Genomic DNA, 21,193 nt, shown 5'->3' with positions numbered 1-21,193 from the left:
ACAAAATTACATGATATGTCCCAACCCTTGTTCTCCAAGATGACAGAGAACCTTCACATGCACTACGAAACCTGTCTTGAAAGACAAAGTGCCCCGTTTTAAGCACATAATATACCATCATTAATGCTTTATTTAACCATAACATCCACCAATAGTCGTGGATGCGCATATCATCAGGTGTAAACATATTTCTTTGTTAATAAAATGTTTACTCTGTAACATATATCATTGTAGTTATTCAGTACTTTTTTTTTTTTTTGTGCCATACTGTATAATATCCAGTTCACTGTCTCAGAAGTTATCGAATATCCATAAGTAATGGTTTCACCTTGAGATACATGTTGATTTTTGTCTCTGGTAAAAAAAAAAAAAAAAAAAATCACTATTATGTGCTGATCAACTTAGTGGAAAAGTTGTGTACTGAATGAATATAGCACGTATACTGTATTTACTCAAATATAACTTGCACTTTTTTTTTTCTCCAAAATTAAAGTTAAAAAATCATGGTGCGAGATTTATGTGAGGATTTTCGTAAACTAAAGTTTATCAGAAAAAAAAACTAAATTGACATTTATAATTAAATCCTCGATATTCATTATAATTTATAATTGCTCACATTATTTATAAAATGAATGCATTTAAATTTTAATTATCAACGTTATTTACGTGATCGACTGCTTACCTCCATCACACAATATATTTGAATCTTTAGCGACAATGCTAATGTAATTAAATTAAATACTTTCATTATTGCTTGTACTTTTAGCATTTCAGAATCATTCCTGTTTACACCAATATTGCACATTAAACTCATTCACTGTAAACTGATGCTCTGCTACTCATTTGCCATGTATTTCTGTGAAATTAATTACTTTAAGTTTAAACCAGTACTGTAACTTGAACATTTCTCCATATTTCAAGTAAAAATTACCAGCAGCAATTTACAAGACTTGAAATATGTTATGAACAATCCACACTGTATGGCTAATGAGAAGTGAAAATAGAGTGCAAAACAGACCCCAATGGTAGTCTGGTAGAGATAGCGCAGCTGTGAAGACATGTATGATTGGTGCAGTATTAGCCAAAGATCATGTGACTCAATGACCAAGGCAAACCAGTGATTGTTGAGTTGAAATGCTGATTCTTTTCGACTGAATTCCCAAATATCTGAAACTGCCATAACAAAATTCACTATCTATTTCTTAAAAGTTTAAACTTTTTTCATGCGTGAGGTATATATGCAAAACTTGAATTTCTTTTTCTGTAAAGTAAAATCAGGGGTGCAAGTTATATTTGAGTAAATATGGTAGTGTGACATTGAATATAACATAACTTAAAGGACTGGATAATTTGTCCTGTTTTTCAAATCCTAACTTGTTTTTTATGAAGAAAAAAGTCCTGCAGTATCATCATCATCATCAGTACTCATGGATCGACTGCCTGTTGGTGCCTGATGCTTGTATCATCATTCTTTGCCATTACTCTCTGTTCATTACCAGGTAACTCAAATCCTGGAAACTTTCCATTCCACTTCTTCTCATCACTATCCATTCCTGTCCTGGACATTCTCTTTTGTTTATAGAAAACATCAAGGTTTTGATCTTTCTACTTTGTACTTTGCTATACAGTTCATTTGTTACTTTTTTTTGCAGTCATCCAATTTATAAAATCTTTCTATAACATACTCTTCTGAAAGCCAGTATGCATCGCACAGAGCCTTTGACCCATGTCTCACAACCATAGAGAACACTTGTGAATATGCATGTTTCCAGAAGTCTCCGCTTTATGGGAAGGTGGCTCACTGATTTACTTTTCCATATCTTGTTCATTATCTGTAGGTTTACTTTTGTTTTTGTTATCTGAGATCTTATCCCTTTTTTTGCAGTCTAAATCATGCTTTATGTAGATATGTTAAGTTCCTGATCTCTTCCATCTCTTTTCCATTGATCTTTATTTGTTTTTTCATCCCCTTCTCTCTGAATATCAGTTTTTTGTTTTATCGATATTCATTATCAACCCACATCTCTTTCCTTCTTCACTTCACTTCAGCACTGTTCTTTCTAGTTCCACTTCATCTTCTTCAGTAATAACTGTCATCTGCAAATTGTAATTTTTTTTATTTTTGCACCTTGAATTGAAATTCCTCTTTTATTATCCTTTGTGACAGCCATTGTTCTTTCCAAGGGGCTCACATTGGTGAGTACTGGCATGGCAAACCCGAGATACCCAAGCTAGACCTGATCTTACTTCATACAATATACACTTGGTATATCATAGCTGAAGACTGGTCTTCTACTCTTCTTTCCTCTACTCTCTTACTTCTTATCCCCCCCCCCTCAGTGCTATTAGAGCAATTCGAGGGCGAGGGGGTGACTCTTTCCTCTCAAACTGTAGTTTTCACTATCTACTAAAAAAAAAGGGGGGGGGGAGCAAGCCTAGTTGTCTTAAGGTGGCAGCCCCCACCACTAGGACACCTATCAACATGCTAGTCACTTGACATAGGGAAACGCATATTACTTTGAAATCTCAGCGAAATCCAAACCGGATTTCGTTGAGATTTCAAAGACAGAAAACATGGGAAACAACCGCAAACTGGAAAAGGTTAAGAAACTTCGGAAAAAGAAAAAGTGGTGAAATATGCTACATGGAACATTAGAAGCATAGCACATAAAGAAGAATTAGATAAAATTTTAAATGACGAAAATATAGAAATTGCAGTTCTTACAGAAACAAAAAAAGAAACTTAAAGGAACAAAAGAAACAGCTAACTACAATATCATATATAGATATGTCCATAAATCAATTAAAGCAAAAATAACTCATTATACATACTGGAATGAAAGAATATTAGAAGTGCGATTAAAATTAAATAAAGAAAATTTAACAGTTGTTCGAGTGTATGCCCCTGAAGAAGGAAAAGAAGAAGAAAATGATTACTTTTTACAAAGAGTTACAAGGAATATATAAAATTAAATAAAACATACCATATAATTATAGCCAGAGATCTTAATGCCAGAATAGGAATGAACACAATTAACAATAATATACAAAAATTTGGAGAACCAACATTAAACAAAAATAGAAAGCGAATCATTGATTATACAATATATAATAATTTAAAAATAATGAATACATTTTACAAACATAAAAATATACATAAATACATTATGTGGTGTGCAAGAGGACAAAAATCAATAAAAGAGTACTTTATAACAAATGAAAAAGCAGCAAACCTCTTCCTAGACGTTAAAGTTAGAAGAGGACTAGAAATTGACACAGATCACTATTTAGTACAGGCAAAACTAAGGTTTCCACCAAACTGGCTACAAAAAATACAAAAAAATAAACAAACCAGAGAAACAAAATCTAATTACAAAGTAAGACTACTAAATGATTGAAGTACAAGAAATTTATACCAACAGAGGATTAATAACTACTTAGAAAAAATACATGAAAATGAAGACCTTGAGAAAGAATGGAATAATATAAAAGAAAGTATCGCATCAACCGCATATGAAAGTCTAGGAACACACAAAAAATTACATATATGGGACAATGAAATAAAAACAATAATTGAAAATAAAAAGCTGGCTTTTAAAAGATGGTTAAGTAGCAAAAAACAAGAAGATGAAATTGAATATAAAAAAAAGACAGAAAAAGAGAGAGAGAGACAGAGAAAGCTGAGAAAAATTTGTATCATATCTAGAAAATGACATATACAAAATAAGACCCAATGCGTACAAAATACTAAAACACATGAATGCAGATATAAAAGAAACTGCAAATATAAATTGTGAAATAGATGTAAAAAAATTCTTGGATGACTTTACAGATCTTTGGACAGATAATATTGGCATCAAAAATAATTACACCAGAAGCTTACAAAATACCTTAAATGATATGATAACAATGAAGGAATTAAAGGACAACCTAAATAAAATAAAAAATGGCAAATCAGCAGGAGAAGATAGAATAAATTCTGAACTGTATAAATTTGCTGGAAAAAAATTTCATCAAAGTTACTAAAATTTTTAAATAAAATATATATAGAAATGGACAAATACCAATAGAATGGAATACAAGCATAGTCATATCTATGTTTAAAAAAGGGGATAAAACAAAACCTGCTAACTACTGAAGTTTTAGTTTATTGAATACATGCTACAAAATATATAGCAAAATACTTAATGAAAAACTAAAAATATACAGTAAAAAAATATTATTAGAATGTCAAAATGGATTTAGAAAAGGACGCTCTACAATGGATGCAGCTTTCTGTTTAAAACTACTTATAGAAAAAAGAAGAGAATTTAATTTGGAAACTCATCTTTTGTTTATAGATTATGAAAAAGAATTGGACAAAGTAAAAAGATATATACTGTTTGATATATTACAAAGAATAAATATACTTAATATTTTACTACATGCAATAATGAAATAAAAATAAATGAAAAGTTGTCTGGAAAACAATCTATAAACCAAGGAGTAAGACAGGGATGCCCTCTGTCTCCAACACTTTTCAATATTTACGTTAATGAAAAATTAATACAGTGGAACACCTTAAACAATCAAGGTATAGAAATTTCTTGGAATAACAAAATAAATATGCTATTTTTGCAGATGATCAGGTAATAATATCAGATAAGGAAGACAATTTACAAACAGCAATATATAATTTAAACATTATAGTAGAACAGTTTGGAATGAAAATTTCCATAGATAAAACTAAAACAATGCCATTTTGTGGACAAACTCCAGTTAGGAGCAAAATAGTTATTAATAATGAAATAACAGAACATATAAATACTTTCATTTATCTTGGATGTGAAATATCATATGAAGGAGAAAATGACATAAAATTAAAAACTTCAAAATTTTTACAGATTATAGGCCTGATAAATAGAACACTCAACCCAAATATAGTACAAAAAGAAACATGCTTGAAAATATACAATACTTTAGCAGTGCCCACATTATTATATGGCAGTGAAATTTGGGCAACAAACAAACAAGATAAAGAATTAAGTATAATTTCTGGGAAATTCCCATGCTACTCCTCTAAAACACTATTAATATAATTAAAGGCTATTTTAGCCTGTTTTTGTTTAGGAGGGTCCCTTATATTTAATACATTGGCTAACATAACTCAAAAGGGGTATGTATATATTTTAGGGCATTACGGGCGAGTGTAGAAGGCAATTATGGCAGAATAAAAAATGTGGAAAAATTATGTACATACCTTGACTTTGGTTTAAAGATGCCTTCTAAATCCAAGCTCTTGTTGAAAGGGGGGGGGGAAGAGAGGGAAAGAACATGGGGATGTACTTGAGACACGGGAAATAAGTTTTGGAACCTGGGTTACTATTAATAATATATATACAAATATATATATATATATACAGGATGTTCGGGATAAATTTGACATATTTATAATTAATTATATTTTTCCGTAAGTTACATGTATTAACACACACTTCTCTTCATTTAAAAGTTTGGACCCTTCTTCATTCATATACAAGATGTCAGAAAGGATGGATAGCTGGAACCCACCTGAATCATGGAAGAGAATAACTTGTATCATGATGATTCGTGCCTGCCATCAAAATAAGGATATTACGACTGCTGCCCAATGCTCCCTGAATACAGTAAAAACAATCAGGCATGAACTAGAGACTTGCAATGGTGACTACGAGGATGTAGCAAGAAGAAAGATCCCTAGCAGACGATCTGATTGCGTTCGTACAGCAGAATTCCTCGCAAATCTGCAGGAACAGGTGTTGAAGAACCCTGGCATTGGAATTCGGGCTTTGTTCGTGGAGTTGCTAACTGTAGTCAAGCCCTGGATAACAAGGGTAGCCAATGGTAGGCCGTATGTATGGCAGCAGGATTCGGCCCCTTGCCACACCTCTGGGAAAAGTCAAAAATGGTTGTCTGAAAATTTCTACCACTTCACCAGTCCAAATGTTTGGCCTCCAAACTCCCCAGACCTTAACCCCATGGATTATTTTGTATGGGGCGCAGTTGAAAAAGACACCAATCGCACTTCCAGTAATACAAAAGCCCAGTTAATGGATAAAATTAAAACAGTTTTTGCGGCCCTTCCCAGGGAGACTGTAGCATCAGCTTGTTCGAGGTTCCGAAGCAGAATTGAAGCTGTGATCGATGCTAATGGTGGTTATTTTGAGTAAATCTTGTTGATAGTATTGTAATTAACTCTGCCTGTAATGTTTTTTTGTCAATTCATTAAATTTAATAGATACAAAGAAGATTTTCTTTTTCCTTACGAAACTGTCAAATTTATCCCGAACACCCTGTATATATATTTATTAAAATTTTTAAATAAAATATATATAGAAATGGACAAATACCAATAGAATGGAATACAAGCATAGTCATATCTATGTTTAAAAAAGGGGATAAAACAAAACCTGCTAACTACTGAAGTTTTAGTTTATTGAATACATGCTACAAAATATATAGCAAAATACTTAATGAAAAACTAAAAATATACAGTAAAAATCCAAGCTCTTGTTGAAATATATATATATATATATATATATTATAAATATATATATATATATGACAGAATGATCATTGACTCGGTTAACATACATAGTTTTATGAAAAAAAATTGAATGACTAGAACCGAGATTTAATTAAAAAGGTTTTAATATAAACACACTACTAGTTTCGGCCTGTAACAGCCTTCTTCAGGTGACATTATAAAAGAAAACACTAAACATTGAGGGTTAAATAATATATATATATATATATATATATATATATATATATATATATATATATTATTAATAGTAACCTGGGTTCCCAAACTTATTTCCCGTGTCTCAAGTACATCCCCATGTTCTTTCCCTCTCTTCCCCCCCCCCTTTCAACAAGAGCTTGGATTTAGAAGGCATCTTTAAACCAAAGTCAAGGACAAATACCAATAGAATGGAATACAAGCATAGTCATATCTATGTTTAAAAAAGGGGATAAAACAAAACCTGCTAACTACTGAAGTTTTAGTTTATTGAATACATGCTACAAAATATATAGCAAAATACTTGATGAAAAACTAAAAATATACAGTAAAAATCCAAGCTCTTGTTGAAATATATATATATATATTATAAATATATATATATATATATGACAGAATGATCATTGACTCGGTTAACATACATAGTTTTATGAAAAAAAATTGAATGACTAGAACCGAGATTTAATTAAAAAGGTTTTAATATAAACACACTACTAGTTTCGGCCTGTAACAGCCTTCTTCAGGTGACATTATAAAAGAAAACACTAAACATTGAGGGTTAAATAATATATATTATTAATAGTAACCTGGGTTCCCAAACTTATTTCCCGTGTCTCAAGTACATCCCCATGTTCTTTCCCTCTCTTCCCCCCCCCTTTCAACAAGAGCTTGGATTTAGAAGGCATCTTTAAACCAAAGTCAAGGTATGTACATAATTTTTCCACATTTTTTATTCTGCCATAATTGCCTTCTACACTCGCCCGTAATGCCCTTAAAATATATACATACCCCTTTTGAGTTATGTTAGCCAATGTATTAAATATAAGGGACACTCCTAAACAAAAACAGGCTAAAATAGCCGTTAATTATATTAATTAAGATAAAGAATAAAAACAAATGAGATTTATGAGAAGAACTGCAAAATACACATTATTAGATCAAAAGAAGGAACGAAGACATTTTAAAAGAACTAAAAACAAAATCAATAGAAGAAAAACTAAACAATTATAAACAAAAATAGATTGAACATGGAAACTGAATGGCCAACACCTGATATCCTAAACATATACTAAAATATAAGCCAGTTGGAAAGAGAAGGCAGGGTAGACCTCAAAAAAGGATATTGGATGGATAATGAGCAAAAGCCGGAACAGACCAATATGGTCTATACCCGTAGTTAGTGTTATGATGATGATAAAGATACTTGGGCTATTGGATCTCCTTGTCTCATGCTTCTTGTCTAGAACCATCTTCCTATTTCTTCAGTTTCTCACCTCAGCCTCTGCATTGTCATTGATGTTCTACAATAGACATATCAAGTTCCTGTCCACTCTATAAGATTTGAGTGCAGTCCATGCCACTTTTTGAAAGTTAATGCAACAGGTATAAGCATTTTTATTTTTACATAGAGCTTTCTCCACAGTTAATCTTAACATTAATATTTGGTTCACAGTACATCTGTTCTTCTAAATCCTGTTGCTCATCTCCCACATGACTCATTAGAGCAATTGTTCTGTAGTTTTTGAAGTCCATTTTGCTCCCTTTTTTTGTGAATGGGTATTGGGATTGATCTTGTCCATTCTTTTGGTATTTTGCCTTCATCCCATACCATGTTACAACTGGTCTAGTTTGTCTAGGATCACCTCACCACCCTTTCAGCATCTCTCCAGTAATCTCATTATTCCCAGGGATTTTATGGTTTGTCAGATGTTTTACCACCTTTGTAACCTCATCCCTCAGTATATCTGTTTCTCCCTCTGTGCTTGGTAGTGATATTTCCCCTAATTCATCAGTTAGCTTCTTTTGGACCTCAACATCTCCCTCTGTCTTATATAACTCTGAGCAGTATCTTGTCCATCTCTCTCCTATTTCTTCTCTGTTCATCAAGATTTCACCATTTTCATCTTTTATGATGTTCTACTTCAGGATTCATTTCTTGTTAATGTTTCTGATTATCTTATATACTTCTTTCAGTATTCACCATAGTATTTAACAATATTCTCACACTGTTCTAGCCATTTTGATTTGTCTCTTCTAACTGCCTTTTTCACTTCATGCATTTTGCTCTATACTGTTCTTTTATTTCCACAGAGATCTCTCTCTCTCCTAATCTTTAATGCTCTTTTTTTTTTTCTTGAATTATCTTTAATGTTTGCTATGTTATATACCTTTTCTTTGGCTTTTCTGTCTCTGGGACTGTTTATTCTACTGCTCTCTTGATTGCAGACACCAGCTCTCTTCCAGTTCCTTTTCTATAAAGGAACTGGAGGAAAGTGCTCAAGGTTCTTCCTTGAGCACTTTCCTGTGATTTCCTCGCTTAGTGTCCTTCTATTTCTTCACTCTGAAACCGTGCCTTCACTTGTCAGTTGTTTCAACTTGATATTAGCAATCACTAAGCTATGATCCAATTCCACGTCTGCTTCTTGGAATGTTCAACACTGCTGAACTGATGTGACCCGTCTAGCATGTTCGTAGTTCTTTCATCAGGTGGCTGCCATGTCATGCAGCAAGACAAATTCAAGCATTCTTTGTCCTCTTTCACTGCTTTCTCTATATTTTTTCATTATTCTTTCCCATCATTCATTATCCTATCCAATGATTAGTATATTGTTCTTTGATACAGTATAGTAACATATAATGATTCATTGCATTAAGTATAATTTCTACCAGCTTAGAAAAGGCTTCTTGTAACTCATCCTCTTAAGTCCAAAGCCAAAAAGAATATTGTAAGAATAAACGAGAAAAGAGCATATGCAGGTAATTTTTTCCTGCAATTCTGTGATAAGGAGAGTACTTTGTGAAAGTACTACAAAATCTTGTTTCTCTGGTGTGAAAATTAATATTAGTAATGCTTTTAGAAAAAGATGGCTAGGTATATATTAGGTTATAATCCAGTGAGTGACAATCATTTCTCTCAGAGCGAGTGGACATCCAATGAATATGACCATCATTCAGGTTTATGCACCCACTACAGAGGCACCAGAAGAAGACATTGAAGAATTTTATGGCAAGTTACAAGAAGTGATAGATGCAACACCAAAGCGCGATTTATGGCTACTTATCGGAGATTGGAATGCAAAAATGGGAGAGACTGAGGAACAACGAATAACAGGTCGTTTTGGTTTAGGTATTCGTAACACTGCAGGGGAAGAGACTAGTTGAGTTTTGTGCAGAATTCATTGTTGGTTGCTATACCTACTTTAAATAGCACAAAAGAAGATTGTATACATGGATATCACCTGATGGACAATACAGAAATCATGACTATATACTTGGACAAAGAAGATAGAGAAGTGCAATTCAGTCTGTCGAGACTTTTCCAGGTGCAGACTGTGGAACAGACCATGAGTTATTAGTGGCTACGATACATGTGAAATTATGGAAACTGAAAGCAATGCAGATATCGATCAGATATGATCTTGGAAACGTACCAGCTGAATACAATATTAGTATACAGAACAGATTCAACACACTCAATTTGTGTGAAAGCGAACCAGATGAACTATGGGAAGAGATTAAAGATATAATTAAAACAGAAGCAAAGAAGAATATTCCAACAGTTTGTAAGAAGAAGTTTAAATGGCTATCGGAAGATGCCATCAAAACTGCTCAGGAAAGGAGGGAAATGAAGGTACAGAAAAATTTGCAGGAAGTACGGTATTTGAATGCAGAGTTTCAACGACAAGCCAGAAGAGACAAGGAAAAATACTTTAACCAGGAATGCCTACAAACAGAAAAACAAGAGATCTTTTCAAAAAGATAGAGAACTAACAGGGAAGTTTAGTGACAATATTGAAAAGTAAATACAAAGGATATCTTACAGAAGCTGCAGACATCAAAGAAAGACGGAAAGAGTATACAAAAGCCCTTTACAGAAAGGACTCCAAAATTACTGAAAAATTTGAAGTGCAGAATTATACACAGGAGCCAGTACCACTGGAGAGTGAAGTGAGATAGGCACTGCAATAGCTATCTAGTAAAAAAGCACCAGGAGGAGATGAAATACCTATTGAGCTGCTCAAAGCCCAGGGAGAAGAGGCAGTTAAAATTTTAACAGCGCTGTCAGCAAATTTGGATCACAACTAAATGGCCTAGGGAATGGAAAAAAATCGGTTTATATACCTTTATTGAACTGTTTAACTTGTACAGCGAATACATTTTAAGAATGGCAGGGCTAGAGGAGTCTTCAGTTTGGAATTAAAATTGGTGGAAGAAATATTAATAATTTGAGGTTTGCAGATGATACCACCTTGTTAGCAGAATGCAAAGAAGATTTGGAGGAACTTATTATGAAAGTTAAAGAAGAAAGTGCTAAATATGGTCTTAAACTTAACCTCAAAAAGACAAAAGTTACGGCAACATGTGAACTTAATGATTTTGAAGTAGATGGGGAGAAAATGGAAGCAGTTAACAATTTTGTGCTTCTAGGATCCCAAATTGAAGATGGTTATTGTACTGAAGAAGTTAGAAGATTATTACTCAGAAAGAAAGCAATGACAAATTTAAGCAAGATCTTTAAAGATAAAGATATTAGTCTCGCAACAAACATCAGAATCATGAAGGCGATGGTATTCCCTGTGGTAATGCATGAATGTGAAAGTGGACCTTGAGAAAGAGTGAAAGAAGGAAGATAGATGCATTTGAATTATGGGTTTGGAGATTCTTACTAAGAATACCATGGACTGCAAAGCAAACCAATAAATCAGTGATAGACAGAATAAAGCCAGATTGCTCCCTCTAAGCTATGATCATCGAGCAAAAATTGTCATACTTTGGGCATATTATGCGAGCAAATGACAGTCTGGAGAAGATGATGATGATGCTTGTTAAAGTTGATGGAAGCAGGGGAAGAGGAAAACCAAGAATTAGATAGGTGGATGGGGTTAAAGAAGCAACTGGAATGCTCTTGGAAATTCTGAATGATATGGCCAGGGACGGATCTGAATGGAGAATGTCACCAGGAGTCGAAAATGACTCCATAGAACATAACAACAACAATGCTTTTAGAATGCAGAAAGTAAAGGTGAAAGAATTGATTGTTTTGGCTGGAACCAATGACCTGAGAGATGAGAAGTACTTTAAGATGGAGGATGTGAAAGAAATATTGGAAGAAGTGAAAAACAAGAGTGAGAGGGTGAAGTTTGTAAGTCTACTGCCATGCTATGATAGATGCGAACTGAGAGGGGGGGGGGGTGATGATAGCTAATGAATCATTACACAGGTTATGCAGAAGGAATAATGTAAAGTTTGATGGACGGAAAGATTTGTACAGTGCTGACAGAATGCACTTAAATGGATCCATTGTTAGGTGTCTAGAGAGAGAGCTTTATTCACTGAAAGTGTGGAATCACAAAGTCAGGAAAAGTAAAGAAATTGGGGCAGATGCAGATTGTGTGTGAGTGTGAGTGAAGGCATCCATGAAATGAATGAGTGTGTGAATCAGTGGTGGCTCATGGCTTGAAATCGCGGGGGGGTGCTGCAACTTTCGAAAAAGTATGTACACACTGTACTTACAGCGTGTACATACACACTGTAAGTACAGTGTATATGTGTTTGGATAAAATATCAAAATTATGGTAAAAATTTTAAAAAAATTTAAACATGAAAAAATATTGTTTGTTATCGATAAAATTATACAGTTTGATATAATTCAAAATTACTTAAAAATAAAATATATTATTCTTGTTTTGTTTCATGAAAAAATATTGTTTATTATCAATAAAATTATACAGTTTATCATAATTCAAAATTACTTAAAAAATAAAATCCATTCCTTTAATTACAATTAAAGGAATGGATTTACAATTTTTGGACATTACAATTAAATCCTTTAATTGTGGTGTCCAAATATTTAAAGAGACGGAGTAAACACGATAAGCACTACGAACACTACGACTGGTGCAAACTGCATATAAACAACAGTGGAACTTTACGACGGACAGTGCCACATTACGCTAATAGCTCGCATCTCACTATGACGTGCATATGCTTGCTCATGTAGCAATATGACACTGTGGTAAACACAGTGCTGCTAGTGTCCTTCGCCCTCCTAAGTGCTACAAGATGGATTTTTATTATTTTTTATACAAAATAAGAGAATTGTATAGGATTGTTGATGATAAAATTAAATATTACAAGCAAATATAAATAAATTAATAAATATATTTATATATCGAGAAAAATTGGGAGTGCTGCAGTTCTGCAGTGCCTATGCACGAGCCGGAATAGGGAGTGGAAATTTTTTAAGGAGGCCACAACAGCTACCCGTATACAAAACCTTAACAAAAACCAAGGACTAATCTTGCCCGTGATCTGGAAGACCCTTATCAGATCCTTCAACTCGCCAGAACTGAATTATAATGCCAACTATAGAACGTTCCTAAATAACAACAAGTGATATCATCCATGCTCTATGAATGTATTGTACGAGCTCTGTTCTTTGTTTAATATAATTGGAATCGGTTGATTATAGTTTGTAACAGTTTTTACTTTTTAGTGCCATACATCAGTTATGTACCCTGAAGATGCCAACAGACTTAGTTGGTGAAACTAGTTGGTATAACTTAGTTGTTTATTATATGCACTTGATCAATATAATCCCAATAAAAGTCTTTCCAGAGCTTTTTGGTCAAGAAAATTAAATGTTTTTTTTTAACAAGAAAACAAGTTTCAATAAAGTATTCTTGCTGCATGTTTTTTAATATAAATTTTAACATCTCAAGCAGTATTACTTTAATAGTTGTAATAACATTATTAGAACATATTAAGCCTAGTTTTTATTTTTGGGGGATTTTTTTTTTGTATCATCTTGATACACAAAAGATTACAAAACCTATATTGAAAAGCTGGAAGTTTTTTTCATTGGGGAAAAACTGTATGTTGAAAGCTGTGTTAAAGAACAAAAGTAGATGGAATGAAGGCAAAAGATGTGAAGTTGTGCGATATGTTTGGAGTGAACTGCATATGGATGCTAACCAGTGGCTTCTCGTGTTCTTACCTGATTAGATGAAAGTAGAAGAATGGTAATGGCCAGTTCGGTGGAGCAGTGCCTGTGAAAGTACTTACAAAATATGCATAATTCAAAAAAAAAAAGAGTACCTACAGGAAAGCAGATGGAGAAAGTCTGTGTGTGAAACAGAGAGAGAGGGGGGGGTGCCTATTAAGGTTGTGCAGGAAGCAGATTGCCAGAGGTAGTTATGAGTACTTTATTAGCAAATGAATTTGAAAGGCATGATAAGTATTGCATGAATAATAGTTAGTGTAGGCCTCCTGTGATGAATCTTCAGACTTCATGGAAATGCTCATGCAATAATAAACACAGAATTAAGAACTAAATTTTAATATCTTCTATTTAAATATCAAGTTTAATAACAGCTTCCTGAATAATGTGGTCCATACACATGATCATGGACAGCAGAGCTTGATTTAATATCAAATCTTTCTATACATTTTTCACTTCTGACAATTAAAACTTAAATAACGCTTTATATAACTCTGTACAGTTTCATTTACAACCAAACATATTTAATGTTCTGAACAGTTTTCCCCTTGGCACCTTATATGCTTTTTCGAGATTAAAAACTTAAAGATCATTATTAAGTGCTTAAGATTTAAAATTCAAACAGATTACAAAAAAAATTTAGAGAACTTAGATTACTCACTTCTCACACTTTAAATGAATGGAAAAATAAAAATTTGATGACAAAAATTTACTGGGTTTTCTTGACTGTTGTATAATCAGTATATAAGCTGTTTATATAACAATATCAAATTCCTGACATGAGATGTACAGGATATCATGACAGTACCTAATAAAAAAAATTAAACTTTTTTTATGAGGTACTATCAGTAGTAATAATGTAACTTTTTTTAAAAAAAAAAAGAGTTACCTTATTACTAACTTCCTATAAACAATTTTCGTCCAAATTAATCTGTGATCTGTCAAGACCAAAATTATTAGATGTTATATTTCTCTCTTCTAAGACACTTTTGCTTCATCGATCCACATACATCTTGGTCTTCCTCTGGGTCTTTTTTCCTGCCATTCTGGTAAAGAACACTTGTTTTGCTAACCTTTCCTCTCCCTTTCTTTTTAAGTGGTTGTAACAACTAAGATGAGCTCTGCTAACACATTTTTGAATGCCAACAATGTCAAATTCTTCCTTAATATCCTTGTTTTAAATGTAATACTGTCGTTGATGTCATCCGTTTACTTCTCTAATTTTTCTCAAAACTCTCATATCTGTGGTCTCCGGTATTTGATCAAGTGTTTATTTCTAACTTAGCTCTCAAATCCATATGTTAAAATTGGGTTGAACACTGTCTTGTATATAGCTTAGTGTTTTGACTGATTTCTCTCTTATTCCCATCCTGTCTTCCTGTTTTGTGTTAGGCTCAATAACCTGTCATGGCCAAGTAACCAGGCACCTCTTTTGAACTCAAGTTACCATGTGATAAACCCTGCCACCTCCATATGCTGCTGCTGGCTAACTCAGATTCAGCTGAAATGCCCTGATAAAGGTTCTTTGCATCTTAGATAGGATTTGAACCTAGGTCTTTCCAACCAAAGCAACAAGACAATAAGAATAAAATTTGAGATTTAGCTGGCCAAATTGTATTCTTATTGTTTTAAACAAAAACAGGTTGATGGCACAACATACCTTATATATTCCTTTCAAATTTTCCCATGACTTTCATGTAGCTTCCTTACATGTCACTTAGCTTTCCTACCTTTTTCTCTGCATTCTCTAACTAGCTAGGATATTATCTAGATTGATTCTTTAACTTCCTGAGTTCATCATGGAGTTTTTTTTTTTAATTTTTCTATCGTGGCTAATAATAATTTTGCTGCAATCTTCACCAACTGAGTTACATCAGTGTTTTATTTAGATTTGCTACTCATTTTCTAAGGTTTGGTTCTTGTTCTCAAACTACTTCACTTTCTCTGGCTGTAATATTTGTACCTTTTTTTTCTTTTCAGTAGGATACTTTCATTTAAGTTTTTCAGCTAGTTCTTAAACTGGCTCAACAACTAAGTGTACATATACCGTATAGACTTTTACTCCCTTCATATATGTACAGAGTGCTGTCTTTCTTTGACTTTTGGAAACACTGCCAGTAAGCTTCCTTTCAGGTCACTTGTTCATTGTGATTTCAATCAGTGACTGCCTAAATTTTATGTAGATCTCTGAAATAGCAAAGACCCATTCTTGGAGTTGTAATTACCATTGAAAAACAAAAGGAAGTTACAGAATATCAGATCTTGGGAATATGGGGAATATGGAAGGTAATTTGGATTTTAAAAAAAAATGATTACACAAACAATGCAGCAACCACGCTTTCTGATTATTTGCAGCAAATATCCTCATTAAATGTCTGATATACTCATAAGATGTGTACAGAATACTGTGGTACTACTACATGATTATATTTACATTATTGCTAACTTTCTATCAGCAATTTTCTAAAATTTATCATGACCCCAATACTCGAGTTTTATTTCAGCCTTCTAAGGTACTTCTAACTGCATCAGTCCACCCAGATCTTGGTTTTCCTTTTTTTTTCCCTGCCATCTTAGACATCAAACATCTTTTTTTGCTAATCTTTCTTCTCCCATTCTGTTTCAGTGATCATGCCAACTTAGATACAACAATACCTCTACTCATATATTTGTGAACACTAAGAGAATGAATGTGAATGCCAACAGAACTCTCGTGTGAGTGGTCTCTGTCTTTGATCAACTGTTTTATTTCTGCTGCAAAGTATTAGCAGTATATGAGATACCTTCATGTTTTGCTAATTGTGTTTTGGATAATTTCTCTCTTATTCCATATTATTTATTCATTTAGCTCCTTACTATACCAGTTTTGCTTATTCAGTTTATGCACATATTTAATTTTCCAGCATCTTTTCAACAAACATCTTCCTTAAAATGCTTGAAGACATCTAAGTAGCACTCAGATCTTTCACACTCCTCGATTGATATTCATCCACTCTTGAAAAGCTAGAAAACACTTCAAAAGGCCATGTCCTTTTCCTTATCTCATATCCAGATATTTGCAGTATTTCAAAGGTCTTTGAAGAGTTATACTAAGTTTAAAATAAAACTTGTTGCAAATGTTTTTTTCACTTTCGCATGAACTCATTTTGAAAACTTCAGAACACAGTAACACAACTCAACAGATTAACTTATAATCAAGTAATACAACACTACCAACTGGCAAGTTGTACTGAATTGTAGCCTGAGAACTTTTAATTGCATCCATGAAATGGTGCATTAGTACTGTTAGTGATCTTGGTTAATGCTGCTCCTTTAACTCATTAATTTAATGAAATTAAACTAGATTTATGAAATAATTAACTGCAGTCAATCCCTGTTAGATTGTATTCCTGGGGAGGAGGATAAGTAGGCAGTTTGCTGGTTGAGTTTAAAATTCATAAACACTTTTAATAATAACCAATAATAAAAATAATAATAAAAAGAATTTTAATAAAAAATTCTCTTTCTTTCAGAAATTTAGCAGCTATCCTCTGGTTATTGTATTGATAATCTCCAAATTAGATATCATTGATAAAAATATGACAAACATGATACTTTCACAAATCCATTATCTGTATTAAATTCAAATATGTCTGCTACTTGATATTTTTTTTGTTTTAAATGCAACTCCACAAATGCCAACAAATGATAATGGGGGGGGGGGGTAACTAAAAAGGGGTGGAGTACCTTAAATAAGTTTTTTGTTATATTAATTTAGTATTAATAAATAATTATTTATTAATACTAAATTATTAAATATAATTAATTTAATATTCTGGAGGCTGTTTAAAAAACTCTGAAATGGAGGAAAGAATACTGTAAAAGATATTAGAGATAATAATGATGACATAAAAACTAGAGAAAAAGATATTTTGATGTATGGAGTAATTACTTCAAAAAATTACTAAATGAAACAAGCAGTGACAGCACAGTGGTAAGAAAACACTCAACAGGCAATCAGGAATACATATCCATACTTGAAGTAAAAAAAGCTATCAAAAGCCTGAAATGTGGAAAGGCAGCAGGAGTGGATGATATTATTATTATTATGTGACACCTCCAGGGAGTCCAAAGACTCATCGAGGGAGGACACCTACTCTACATTTCTCTGTCTCCACCAATGCCATCTACCGCCCGCCACCACCACTAGTATTTCCACAGACAATCACAAACATCCATGCACACAGCAGGATTCGAACTCGCAGCCTTTTGGCTGGAGAATGGATACGCTAACCCCTCGGCATATTCAACCAGGCCAGCATATTTGACCAGAAATGCTCGAGTATGGAGGTATAAAAGTCTTGCAGTGGTTGCACTTCATAGCTCAGAAGGCCTGGACAGAGGGATGAATTCCAGATGATTGGAGGAGCTCTCATAGTGCCCATATGTAAAAAGGGAAATAAAACTGAATGTGAGAATTACAAAAGTATTTCTCTACTGAGTGTTCCTGGTAAGATTTATGAAAGTATACTTGAGAAACGGTTGAGAAGGATTGTGGAAGGGTAGCTTGGTGAAGAACAACAACTGGATTCAGGCCAAATAGAGGCTGTCAGGATCAGATTTTCACTTTACGACAAATAGTTAAGAAATCATGGGAATATAACAATGATCTGTATTTAAGTTTTGTAGAGCTGGAAAAAGCATATGACAAGGTGCCAAGAGAGAAGCTATTCAAAACACTACAGTTATATGGTGTCAATGGGGCATTATATCAAGCAATAGTCTTTATTTGAGTTGTAAGTCAGCGGTTAGAATTGAAGAAAGTACAGGAAGATGGTTTGATATTAAATCTGGTTTCAGACAAGAATGTACATTATCTCCTCTGTTATTCATTATCTATATGGATATCAAAGATCTGATATCAAAATTGGAGATGTTAATCTCAGCTGTTTACTTTGTGCAGATGTTATACTTTAAATAAATTCAGTACAAGTCTGTAAGATTCCCTGACTATATTGAATAACTGTGGTAATAAATTTGGTATGAAAATCAGCAATAACAAGACAATGCAATGCATAAACATTGAAAATATCAACTGCATCATGAATGGAAAACCTATAGACAATACCGTCTTAACAGGATTGTAGGCCCCTGGGCAAGGCAATGCAATGAGACCCCTACCCATTCACCTACCAGGAATAAAAAATGTAAATGGTCAATAAAATTAAGCATATAGATTTATTGGTACTTTCAACAAAATCAATGTTTAAACATAAAAAACATGCTATAAAACGAGGATTAATCAACACAAACTTTTGCAAAATTTCTTTGTAGTCAACCGAATAAATTTATTACATTTATATGGAATAAGAGAGAAATTAGTCAAAACACTAAATTAGCTATACAAGACAGTGTTCAAACCAATTTTAAGTTATGGATCTGAGAACTGGGTTAGAAATAAAACACTTGACCAAAGACTAGAGACCACATATGAGAGTCCTGAGAAATATCAGGGGCATGAATAGAAGGCATCAATGACAATACCATATTAAAAATGAGGATATTAGAAAAGAACTTGACATTGTTATCACCCGGGAATTGCGTTAGCAGAGCTAATCTCGAGTGATATAGTCACTTAAACAGAATGGGAGAGGGAAGATTAGCAAAACAAGTGTTCTTTGCCAGGTTTGAAGGAAAAAGACCCAGAGGAAGACCATGATATAGGTGGATTGATACACTAAAAAGTGTCTTAGAAGACAGATAATGTGGGAGTCTTGACAGATAACTGATTGATTTGGAGGAAATTTGTTGATAGGAAGTAGTAATGATGTAAGTTCTTCATGTAGTACTATCATAATATCCTGTGCACCCCTTGAGGGTACATCAAGAATTTGATGATGATGATTTAATAGTAATTTGAAATTAACAAATCCATAGGGTGCTTTAATTATATTAGGATTGCTACCTCCAGTACAAAGACAATAGGTCTTCTAAGTGGAAAGATCTAAGTTTGAATCCTCTCAAGGAAGTGAGAAACATTTGCTGAGCCAAAACCTAAGTTTTAGGTGGATATAGGAGGATTTTCCTCTTAGTAACTTTAGCTTATGCTCCTACAAAATAGATAAACTAACTTGTGAGTATATTCAACTAATAGACATATTGCACATACCTATATTTTTGTTTTCTAAACCTCATACAGTACTTTCTTTCAAGAGAGTACTTTCTTTCTTTCAACGGTTACCCAAATGAAGTTGCCGTTCCCACATGGCACTGTTGTGTTATAGGTTTTCTGTTCTGTACTGAGCTTGATATAGCAAAAAACTCCATAGATTAAATACGTACCAATTCAAGAACCACCTTAAATTTGTGATAGATAGCCTTACATTGAAGTAAGTATCCAGTTTCCCATTCTCTCCCTTGCATATTAGGCCCTAATGACCCATCATAGCCAAACAAGTTGGCATCCTTGAAAATCTATCCAATGCTCTGATAGGGCAGTAAATCTGTCTGCATAGTGTATTATGGCTGCCATTGCATATTATGTTCTTCTGGCAAGTTTGTTTGTTTTGCAAGATGAAAAATCCAATTTTCTGGAAGTTAAAAACCCTGTCACCTCCATATGAGATCAACTAACTCACCTTCATCCAAAAATTCCTGATAAAGGTTCTTTGTGACCTAGTGGGATTCAAACTTGGAGCTCTCCATCCAAAAAGCTTTGTCAAAACCAGCTGAGCTATGGAGGCCAAGTAAATATCTTTACATTACTAATTAACTTTAATATGATCTTTTCAAAAAAAGTTTTTTTTCCATCACACAACTTTGAGAATTTAATTTGATTTATTTTAGATCCAGATGCTGATCCTCACAAAGTTCTTCAATCTGCTCAAGCGCTTGTACGAAGAAGTTATATGATTTATAATACTACAATTCAGGTTGAAAAATACAATCCAGAAACAATGCAGTGCTGCAAACAATGTCAAGGTCCGCCACCATGATAAGTGATCCAAAGTAAACTATTACATATTAAAAAGATGCTCAGTTTGTTATGGGAATGTGCAACATTTATGTTTTTATTGCATTCCACGTGAATGGCTGACAGTGCTTATGTACAAATGTGCCTTATTTTTGTTTGATTCTGTTAAATACAAAATTTGATATGTCACATTTGTATTGCAATAATGAAAGAGAATATCAAAAGATGATTTATAATTATAAATATTTAGCATGCTTTTGAGTCTGTGCTTGATAGTTTTAATTGCTTATCTTATGAGGAATGAAGATTAGAACACAAAGATCTGTGATATTAAATGTGACATTTGTGTGAAAAGTATAAAGACAGACATTAAATCTCAAGTAACTCTCTTGAAACAAAGTACTTTATTTCTATACTTCAGCAAAATAGTTATGCTGAACATTATCAATGTTTTTCATATGAAAAATGGCAAAGTCATGAC

General features: G+C 33.3%; 1 protein-coding gene across 1 annotated transcript in view; it reads left to right on the top strand.

Annotated features, from left to right (window-relative positions):
• Positions 1-20,971, top strand: part of LOC150098819 (proton-coupled zinc antiporter SLC30A2-like) — a 104,184-nt gene extending 83,213 nt beyond the window's left edge. The window contains exon 8 of the mRNA XM_090404916.1: positions 20,586-20,971. Within this exon, the coding sequence (XP_090261042.1) occupies positions 20,586-20,734 (149 nt within the window). The 3' untranslated portion in view covers positions 20,735-20,971. The remainder of the gene's footprint in view (positions 1-20,585) is intronic.
• The last annotated feature ends 222 nt before the right edge of the window (positions 20,972-21,193 follow it).

The sequence above is a fragment of the Typopeltis vanoorti genome, chromosome 15, assembly GCF_054136105.1.
Source record: "Typopeltis vanoorti isolate ZY-2024b chromosome 15, IOZ_Tvanoo_1.0, whole genome shotgun sequence".
Classification (NCBI taxonomy): domain Eukaryota; kingdom Metazoa; phylum Arthropoda; class Arachnida; order Uropygi; family Thelyphonidae; genus Typopeltis; species Typopeltis vanoorti.
The sequence above is the reverse complement of the archived record's forward strand: the minus strand, read 5'-3'. Positions and strand labels throughout refer to the sequence as shown.